The sequence below is a fragment of the Erythrolamprus reginae genome, chromosome 3, assembly GCF_031021105.1.
Source record: "Erythrolamprus reginae isolate rEryReg1 chromosome 3, rEryReg1.hap1, whole genome shotgun sequence".
NCBI classification, from domain to species: Eukaryota; Metazoa; Chordata; class Lepidosauria; order Squamata; family Dipsadidae; genus Erythrolamprus; species Erythrolamprus reginae.
Window position 1 is genome coordinate 30,134,296 of NC_091952.1, and position 11,247 is coordinate 30,145,542.

At 39.5% G+C, this 11,247-nt stretch overlaps 1 protein-coding gene across 1 annotated transcript; it reads left to right on the forward strand.

Moving 5' to 3' along the window:
- Nucleotides 1–8,753: 8,753 nt before the first annotated feature.
- Nucleotides 8,754–10,957, forward strand: LOC139163714 (P2Y purinoceptor 1-like). The gene has a single exon (XM_070744699.1). The coding sequence runs from the start codon at nt 9,500–9,502 to the stop codon at nt 10,577–10,579; it is 1,080 nt and encodes a 359-aa protein (XP_070600800.1). The 5' UTR covers nt 8,754–9,499; the 3' UTR covers nt 10,580–10,957.
- Nucleotides 10,958–11,247: the final 290 nt, after the last annotated feature.

The window sequence follows — 11,247 nt, forward strand, 5'->3', positions numbered from 1 at the left end:
TAAGTATGGAAGGGTTTCTCCTAAAGTCTACCACCATTTTTATGGTTTTGAGTGCGTTCAGTTCTAGATTGTTCAAGTCACACCACAAGGTTAGTTGTTCAACCTCCCGTCTGTATGCAGATTTATCATTGTCTCGAATGAGTCCGATCACTGTTGTATCATCTGCAAACTTCAGTAGTTTAACAGGTGCATCATTTGAGATGCTGTCATTAGTGCATAGAGAGAAGAGAAGTGGTGAGAGTACGCAGCCTTGAGGGGCCCTGTGCTAATTGTACAGGTATCATAGTTCTCTTCCCTTTCCCCTAGATTTTGTGGGTCTCCTTTTGCTATATAAATACTTGGAATGTGACCAGTGAATGTTTTCAGTGGAAAAGTGTTCACTGATTCTCTTTTTTTCTTTGATACAATTATTATCAAACCAGAGTTTAGATATGGGAGAGACTAAGACATTCTGAAGTTATTTGGCAGAGGAGCCCAGAGAATAAGGATAACAGTGTAATCTATAAATTGTAAGATTTTGCACAATTCGAAAGAAAAACAAAAATACATAAATAATCTTATTAATCCTTTAACCAAACTATGATATATATTTATAATACAAAGGTAAGTCGTTGTCTAGCAATTTTAATAATTCATAATAAAAAAAGTAATATGATTAAAAATAATATGACTAAGATATAGAAAACAAATGGTACATTATATCAATAGGCTAATACAAGCAGGCTGTAATAAATAAGGTCAACCGGATGGCTGACATTTGTGTAAATCATTGAGTGTTTAAGATTTGATACATATTTGCAAATATGAAAGATTATATATGTTTATGTGTTTGTATATTTTGTAAGATGGGTCTTGTCTTTGTTTTTCTTTTTATGGGGTTTGTTTTTAATGTAAATATTTAATAAAGATTTTTTTTAAAAAAAGGGGGGGGATAACAGTGTAATAATATATGAATAATTAGAGGACTGTGCAAGGCAGATTTGGGAAAGAAATCGGAGGAGGGATACATGACCAAGAGAACAAAAATGTTCTTTATTAGTCTGAACACACCCTTTTATGTTTGAACAAAAGTACAAGCGCTTCATCCAGGAACTTGGTATTTGCTTTAGAGTCCAGCATGCAGATTAAAGAGAAATGATTTCCCAAGGCAAATTTTAAAAACGAGTTATTAGAGAAGCATGTGTATGTGTGAAATCAGTATGAAATCAGTCACACAAAAAGTGAATTATTCATTAAATTTTTCCCTTGCATTGCCATTCAGAATGACAAATCTGTTATGTTACGACGATTCCCTTGGGATTGCCAAACCTGAGAATAATAAGCTCCTTCTTTCTGGAAAAATGCTACTTAAAATGAGCTCATAGTAAGGAATCATTATTCTCAATAAGTGCATTCAAATTGCTGGCAATAACTACTGGAACATCTGGGGATAGTAAATTATTAATTGTTGTCAAGGAGATCTTAAATACTGTCTACAAAATAGATGAAGGCATATGTTAATGAGTAGAATATTGCAAAGCTGGAAATGGAAAAGAAAGACTAGGACTGTGTTAGCACATTTCTCTAAAATAATCCTGGGAATATCGGATTTGGTAGGAACCATTATAAACCTAGCCAAGAGTCTCCTGCTTTTTACACTAGGTAATGGTCTAAGCAATTTGTCCAGCTATAAATAGACCATCCATAATTAAAGTTTCTTGGGGAAAGACATAAAGCAGCAAGGCAATATAAGAAATTAGTATCCGGGTTCTTCATTTTCCAGCCAGCAATGTTCCAGGAGAGAATGGAAATTAAATCATAACCACCAGGAACCTCACCTGATGATCTGATTGAACCCTTCAGAGAGGTTTGAAACTACCACATTGTTTGGTGTATAAGACGCATCTTTTTCCTCCCTAAAAGAGACTGATAATTTGAGTGAGTCTTATGCTATGAATATAGGGGTTTCTTTCAGCCCTAACTAGCTGCTAGCGATCTTCCCAGCTCTTGCCTTGAAAGCTCTTTCATTGTTACTCTCTGCAAATAATGTTTTCCAAGCCCTAAGTCTTTGCAGGGTTTTTTCCATTGCTCTACTTGCTCTGAATATTTCTTTCCAGGTACTAATGATGTTCTCAGCTCTTACCAGCTTATAATCTCTTTCATTGTTACTCTCTCTGAATAAATTTTTTTAAAGCCCTAACCAGGGGATAAAATAATGTGCTGAAGCTGACGAGACTAAGGACGCTAGCCTGGTAAGCAGATTCTTTTCCCTATTTACCTCCCCCAAAACTAAGGTGCATCTTATACTCCGAAAAATACAGTAAGTAAAGAAGGGGAGACTTTTGAAGAGCAGATAATCAGTGGAAGGCAGTCATAACCCCTTCAATCTTTAAATAAAAGAGGGAGAGATGAGACAGGAGGCCTTGGTAGAACCTAGGCCCAGATGGGGACAGTCTCAATTACTGCTGAGCTTCAAACTAGCAAGAGCTTTAAATAGGTTGACTATATATAGCAATATTCTGTGGCCATATCCATTTAGGACAATGAGACAAGCAAAAAGTATCAACAGAATTAGGGGTTAGGTTTCCACAGAGAGAAGTGTCAGACACCATTACTGGAGGCAAGAGATTCATCCGTCCAATCAGAAGACAGGGTCCAAGGCCTGGAATTGCTTAGCTGTCATTCCTTTGTTTGTTTGTTTGTTTGTCTTAAAAAATGGAGTTTCCAAAAAATAAAAATCATAGCCACCTCGAGTCCTCGGAGAGAGACGTGATAAAAATCAAATCAAATCAAATTTCCCGAAAGAAAAATTGGGGAGGGTAAAAATGGGGGTAAATTTAAAAGATTTTTTGAAATTAAAAAAATTAAACTTTAAAAAGTGTTTTTAAAAAAAATTAAAACAGAAAAAATACACAATATATATTATAAAATGAGTAACTTCTGACTTTTTCTAGTAAACATACAAATACACAAGATCTCTTGCTGTAAATTTAAGTCAATGCATATTAAACCATACAAAAATAATACAATTCAAATGACTATTTTTTTAATTTAACTAACCGATATAATAATATTAAATGAAAATAAAACATGCATATGTAATTCTAGAACCATATTTCTCTAATCAAAACTGATCTAATTGTTTAATCCCAAAATCAAAACTTTATTTCTCTTTTTCAACAAAAAAATCCTAGAATAAAACAATATCATAAAGAATAGCAATAATCAATTTCAATATAACCGTACAAGCATCCTCTCATTTTAAATTTAAACACTATATAAAAAACCTGATTAAATATGAGTGAAATGTAACCTTAGTCTTAACATCTCACAATATTTCTTTAATCAAACAATATCTCTTGTGCCATCACTCTACTGAACATCTAATTCCCATAACACTGTCTTTTGTCCAAGGATATCTACCCATATAATAGGGCTATATTACTATTATCCTTCTCGTTTTTCCTATTACTTTTTTCTATTGGTATATTATGATTATATTACTTTGTTGTTTGTATATTCCCTGAGACCTTATGCATTGGAGAGAAACAAACCCCTTGTGTCCAATCACACTTGGCCAATACAGAATACTCTATTTCTAATCAAAAGAATTGCTTAGTTTTCATTCCTGAAGAAAGTTGCTTAAACAGATCTGTCATAAGTCCCATGTATTATCCTGAGCTTCTGAGCAAAAGCCCCAGAGATAAATTTTTAATGAGACCAAGTTTCTACATAGAGAAGTCAATTATTTCAATACCAAGATGACAGTTTCTGATTTAAGAAAACCTCATTTAACCATAACAGCCTCTCCCTGTCTGACTTCGCATAGACTTTATTTTCTCCAAGAGTAATCCATGAATTAAAAGTGTGTGTGTGTGTGTGTGTGTGTATAGAAGCATGAAGGAGGATGAAATAAGGACTATTCAATTTAATTATTAATAATTATTAGGACCATCAAATTAAGTTATCTTTGAAAAAAAGCAGAGTTCCAGCTAAGTCATTTGTCTATTTCTGTTTGAAGTTGTGTTCAAACACCTCAGATTAATTAGAAGTAAAATGTAAGAGATCTGTTTACAACTTCCTTGAATAATAAAAACTTATTCAAAGTTGGGAGTGTTTCTTTAGGAGAAGGTTGAAGTCCAACCATTAGCATTTCTTCCTTTGGCCGATTCTGCTTGGCAAATCTCCTCCAGCAGCTTCAGATTTCTCTGCCTTCACTTCCTGTCTGAGAGCTGACAGCATTTAGATACTGTACAGAACGTAGCTTGCTAGACTGCATATTAAAAAGCAGAAAAACAAGGAGCTCAAAGAACGCTGCTTTAGTGCTTCTTACAGATTTAAATTCAGCAAGTGTGCTTTTTACAGCAGGGGTCTCCAACTTTGGCAATTTTAAACCTGGAGGACTTCAACTTCCAGAATTCCCCAGCCATGCTGGCTGGGGAATTCTGGGAGTTGAAGTCTTCCAGGATTGCAGGGTGCAGAGCCTACAGAAACAGGTGATGAAAACTCTGCACATAATTCATGGTAACTGAAATTGGACCAGGACATTACAGAATGGGTAATGCCAAGAATCCCAGCTGGCTCCACCACGCACCCACACCATTAAAATGGGAGATACCCAAAGCCCTATGGTCAAGAATTCACACTGACTTTGAGGGACCTATGGCGGGTCCAACATTCTTCATTGTATGCCTATTCCAAAGGTAGAGGAGGTAGTGCATACCTCAACCATGGAAGCCACCATACGAGCCCTGAGAAGGATGTTCACGACACATGGCCTTGCAGATGACCCCGTGTCAGACAATGGACCACAGCTGACAGCCAAGAACATGGAGTCATTCCTGGCTGACCTGGGAATAAGTCCTGTGCTTGTTTCACCATTCAGTCTGGTTAGCAATGGCTATGGGCAAAAAGAAGGGTGAGAATTGTCAGGATCAGGCCTACCTAAGAGAATATTCCAAATTGCAGAGAGAGTTTTTTTTATAACTTTAACAATGTAAAACTGCCTAGCCATGGTGAATATGCAAATTGTAATGTAACCTGATTGGCTGACAAAAGTACATAATGCACCTTTGCATATGTGTGGCTTGTTGGCTTGGCTTGAAGGTATTGTGGCTAGTATGGTTTACAGTGGCTTGTGAATTGGGTGACTTGCGGTGGATGAAGAATTGTAGCTAAATATTGTAACTGAGATTAGCAGTTAGAGAATTGTGAATACTTTTATATTAACTATTAGAGAGCTACAGTGTAAATAGTTAGTGTAGGTTTGCTACTAAAGAAGTAAATATTTTCGTAAGAAACTCTGCAGCAAGTGTCTTCAATTATCTTCAAGATAAAGGTTCCTGTTTTCCTGGTCTGAGGCAGGCTGGTTAGCTGCTGTGGATATTCAATTCAATTCAATTTATTAGATTTGTATGGCGCCCCTCTCCGAAGACTCGGGGCGGCTCACAACAACAATAAAAACAATATTCTAGCAAAAACAAATCTAATATTAAAAAGCACATAAAAACCCTATCATATTTAAAAAGCAAACAACACATACATATCCAAACATAAATATAAAAAAGCCTGGGGGAAAGGTGTCTCAACTCCTCCATGCCTGGGTGGACTAACTTCTGCAAAACGTTACTCCAACAAGAATGACAAAAGAAACTTTAATCAGAATGGGCCTTGGGAACTGGCAGGAACCGATCAACCAGTTCTTGCTGACCCAATGCCTCACGCTATGCATGGCCACCGTAAACACCCCTTCAGTACCGACAGCTCAATCTGTTTATTTTTAAATTGATTAAATTCTTCCCCTTCTTCTTCCTATGATCATCCCCTAGTTCATGACTTTGGAGAATACTTTGTCTTTTGCCCTGTGTTCTGAGATGTTGAGATGTGACGGGGCTCATTCGTTCAATGTCGATCAGCAATATTTTGGCCACAGGGGCAGAGTCTTCCATGAGGTTGGGTGCTGGGCAGCGGCTGAGGGTATCTGCATTTCCAATGCTCTTCCCTAGTCAGTGGGTCAGCTTGTAGCTGCACCCGGACAGGAAGATGGACCAGTGGGTCAGTCTGGACAACAGGTACTACGGCATTTGTTGGTTGCCTGTGAGTAGACCCAGTACTGGTTTATGGTCCATCCCATATCACATCTTGTATTGCAGACCATGTGCTTTGGATACATTTCTCACCTGATCCATTTTTGAGACTGAATTCAACGTGTAATACAACCCTTTCTCAAAAACGCTAAAATGCAATAGTACAAAACTATTTACTCTTTCCTCCAAACCACAAGAATGCCCAATAACACAACATCTACAAATTCCAAAAGCACCATCAACGAGACATCATTTACCAACCTCAAAGCTCTCTCTGCAGAGGCACCAGATGATTAGCTCTATTCTAAAATAAGAGATTTCCTTCCTCAGGCCGGAAGCAGGTGTTATTTGCAAATCAAGGACATAAGTTTCTTCTTTCAGAAATACTGAAGGGTTCATTTTGTGCACATTTTGTGGGCGGATAAATTAGATAACAGTCATATACAGTGCAAACGATTGCAGTTTCCCTGCATTTAATTAAACAAGCATTAGACAGTACAGACTTGTGTGCTTCTTAGACAAGCAGTAAATCTGGATGAAGGGTCTTTTCCCACAAATTATTTATGGGTGTCATTGGAAGAACTTGGTAACCCCAGTAATAATGATGTTTTCTTCTGGCCAGGCATTGATTTATAGAGCTTGGGCCTTTGGTATTTTTCATCCTGCAGCAATCTTTAAAATGATGCATAAGTCATATGGTTCAGCATTATACATAGGCTCTAACACCACAGCAAGGCCCAATAGAGCCATCATCACTTCAAATGCAGGTCTTTGTGGTGTTATATATGATGTATTATGGTGGGAGCTTAAATGTGACATCAGTCAGCAAAACCCCTGTAATGCAGATGTGCCCAGGCCTTCAACCATCTCATCTCATCAAGAAAGAGGCTTCCCCATAGGTACTAGAGATGGAATAGCCACCTGAGATAGAAAGAGGAGAGTGGGGAGAGGGAAGATTGAGATGGGTTGAAAAATAAAATTAAAATTTGAATGTAACTTAAGTTATTGTACTATTGTTTTTAAGCGACAATATATGTATTGATTTCTATTGAAATCACCTCTACTGGAGGAATAAATCAACTTCACTGAGCTGGTTAAGTCTCAAAGACCTGAAGGAAAAACTTCACACACATGTTCTCCCAGTTTATCAGGGAAACCAGTTCATTAGATAACTTTACTATCCCTCTGAGTGAGACGAGGTCAAATCCTGCTGGGAAGAAGCTTTGGTGCTTCTGGCCTGACTTCGGCTGGGAGTCATTTATTCATTCATTCACTCACTCACTCACTCACTCACTCACTCACTCACTCACTCACTCACTATTACTACTATTACTTCTAGTTTTTTCTCATCATTCCTATCACCCATTTCCTCTCACTTATGACTGTAACTTGTTGCTTGTATCCTTAAGATTTTTATTAATATTGATTGTTTCATCATTGCTTATTTGACCCCTATGACAATCATGAAGTGTTGTACTTCTTGATTCTTGACAAATTATATTTTCCCTTATGTACACTGAGAGTATATGAACCAAGACAAATTCCTTGTGGGTCCAATCACACTTGGCCAATAAAGAATTCTATTCATCCATTCATTCATCAACTTTGGCGGCTCAGTGATTAGAGTGCAGTACTGCAAGCTGCTTCTGCTGACTGCTGTAATTCACCGGTTCAAATCTTACCAGGCTCAAGGTTATCTCAGCCTTCCATCCTTTCCAGTTGGGTAAAATGAGGATCCAGATTGTTTGGGGCAATATGCTGACTCTGTAAACCACTTAAAGAGGGCTGTAAAAGCACTATAAAGCGGCATATAAGCAGCGGTGGGCTGCTGCTCGGAGGGGGGGGAACGCAGTGGGGTAGCGAAAATGGACCCCAAAGCACCCAATTTGCACTGAAAGATAAAGACAATGCAGGGCATCCTGCATAAGCCACGCCCACAGTGTGGTAGTAAAAATTTTGGTAGCCCTTCACTGCATATAAGTCTTTATGCAGGTCTCCTTAGGGTCCTGCCCACCAAACAATGTCGGCTGGCGGGACCTAGGGGAAGAGCCTTCTCTGTGGGAGCCCCAGCCCTCTGGAATCAGCTCCCCCCGGAGATTCGCACTGCCCCCACCCTCCTCGCTTTCCGAAAGAGTTTAAAAATTCATCTTTGCTGCCAGGCTTGGGGTTTTTAGATCTTTGCCCTGACCAATGAATGTTTTTAGTATGATTGTTAAATGATTGATTTGATAGGCTTTCTTTTAATTGAATTTAATGGTTGTTTTAATGTATTATTACAGTAATTGGATTCATATTATTGTTCTGTTTTTGTACATGCTGTGAGCCACCCTGAGTCCTCGGAGAGGGGCAGCATACAAATCCAATTAAACAAGCAAAGTAAGTAAGTAAGTAAGTAAGTAAGTAAGTAAGTAAGTAAGTAAGTAAGTAAGTAAGTAAGTAAGTAAGTAAGTAAGTAAGTAAGTAAGTAAGCAAGCAAGCAAGCAAGCAAGCAAGCAAGCAAGCGCTATTGCTATCTCAGTGTGGATAACATGCGTCAACATTTTTTTCAGTTCTCTTGGCCACGCGGTCAGAGCTGGTTTCTTAGCGGGAACCGCCGAGGACATCCGTCCTGCCCCGCTGCTGAAGTGCGTCTAGTTTCCTCCCTCTCCCCCCTCGAGAAACGAGAAACTCACAAGGATGCTACTGTAGTCTACGACCACACTCCTTGCGCTCCTCCCCGGCCCTTCTCTTCTTTCTCCGCGGCTGAGCGCCGCGTTGACTTTCGATTCCACCTAATTTCTGCCCTTCCCTCTCCGTCTTCCGTCCCCACCCCACCCACCCCGTCTTCTTCGAGCTCTTCCCCGAGCGCTTCGAAGCTTCGTTCAGCTGCCGTCGGCTCGCCTTTTGACCGCTCAGCGCCGGATCCTGGGAATTCCCCGTTCGCCATGCCAGACTGACATGCGTCCACTCTCCGGAGCGCAAGACGTCCCAAAGACGGCCGACGCGCGGCTCAGGACCCCGTCCGTGGAGTTATTCTCCATCTTCGTCGTCTCCCTCCATCCACTTTGCTCCACTTTCGAATGTTTTGCAACCATTCGACGGAGAAAAGGGACTCCGGGTGGCTTTTTCCTCTCTTGGCAAGAGTTTCCAAACTGCCACCAGTCTTATCTTGGGAAGCCTCGTTTCTTTGCGATTCTCCTATCGACCGTCCACCCCACCTCCCAGGTTTAATTCCCCCCGTCTTACCCTTCTAAGTTCTCTCCGCTGTGGGCATCCCCGTTTTTCTTAGCTCTTTCTCCTGGCATTCCTTCCCGCCATGATTTCCTTTGAGAAATTCCTCAACCCCATCCTGCACCTGCTCAGGTAAACTGCTCCTCTCCCTACCTGCTTCTCAGATCCCCCGCCTTTCGTTCTCTGCTTTCTCTTGTTCTCCTCCAACGGTCAGCATTGACAGCATGAAAGAAGTTGGTCATCAAGTCAACTCCACGGACAATTCTACTCTGGACATTGATATCCTGTGCCCGGTTAAAACAGATTTCACCGAATGGTTCCTGCCTGCTTTCTACCTCACTCTCTCCGTCTTGGGTCTTTTGGGGAATATGCTGGGCTTGTGGACCTTATGCAGAAGTTCATGGAAGAACAGTTGGAATGCCTTCAATGTGCTGCTGTGTAACTTAGCCATTGCAGACTTGTTCTATGTGATTACACTGCCGTTCTTTGTGTCCTACTATCTCCTGGGACATGAGTGGCACTTTGGGCAAAGCTGGTGCAAGCTAACTCGACTTTTATTCCATGTCAACCTTTATGCCAGCATTGGCTTTCTGACCTGCATCAGTGTCCATCGTTACCTGCACATTGTGCATCCGATGAAGATGATTGGAAGATGTCAGAACCTTGGCTTTCCTGTCTTTCTGAGCGGTTTGGTCTGGCTCTGGGTCACAATTCAACTTTCTCCTGATTTAACTTTTAATAAAATGGGTGGCAATGGCACTAGGAAGTGTCATGATTCAACAGAGCACAAAAACCTGGAGCCTTATATGTTATACTTTCAATTTTTAACAATGACTGGCTTTGCTATTCCTTTCTTCATTGTCACTGGGTGCTATTGTCATGTGGTCCTTGTCCTCAGGAGGAACAAAAACATGGACCCTGACCTCAAGCAGAAGAGCATCAAGCTGGTGATTATGGTAATGACACTTTTCTATGTGTGTTTCCTCCCTTATCATATCTTTAGGAACCTCAACTTGGTGTCTCGAAGATGGCAACGTCAGGGATTTTGCAACCAGACTTTAAAGAATATTTATATCTTCTACCAAGTGACTCGAGTCTTGGCTAGCCTGAATAGTGTCCTGAACCCTTTGTTATACCTGTTGGCCCACAAGGGTTTAGAGGTACAGTTTAGGAAATTGCGTCGAAGTATTACACTGAGTCTGAAAACTTCTTTCCAGGGCAAAGTCCAATCCCATTTGGAATTAAGGCAATCAAATACTATGCTTGATAAAGAATGTGAAGAGATATTATCTAGTGATGTCTGAAATTATTTTAATTTAAACAAACATGTCATCAAGTGTCTACCATCTGAAGGCTCTTCTCTGTTTTCCAACATTCCTATAATTTGATGGATACAGGTATTAATGTTTTAAATAGTTTGAATAATGTGTTTGGAGCACAATTTAGAAGCAAAAATGTGCAAAAAATGTGACTGAGAATGAATTTAATACAATGGAACAGGCTATGAAAGATAAACAACTGGACTTATGGACCTGTGGTTTTATTATTTCCTTGTATTAATCTTTAACTTGGATGCATAGCCCTGCCCTTATTACTTTATTATATTTGCATTTTCCGTGGGAGGTCCTCTGAAGACATTGGAGTATTGAAAAGTTGCTGAATTGAAAACACCATATACATTATGTATAACAGTACTCCTTTTTCTCTTTGTACGTGAATGGTGGCAGTAGAAGACCATATAAGACTCAAACCAGAAGATTTATTCAGTTGCCATTAATGGGTATCTACAGTATTGCTACCTAGCTGTCTAGTTAACATTTCCAATGAAATGTGAAATGTCTATTTTTCTTTACTGGGAGCACATAGCCAGTGAAATCTGCATTGGTTCAAGTTCTGCAAAACTTTTTAAAAACTGTTTTATTTGGGGAGTGATGAACTTTGGTATCTGATGTCTTGCATAAAATTGTATAAA

Excerpts from the sequence above, each read along its gene's own strand:
- LOC139163714 (XM_070744699.1), top strand. The coding sequence starts at position 9,500 with ATGAAAGAAGTTGGTCATCAAGTCAACTCCACGGACAATTCTACTCTG.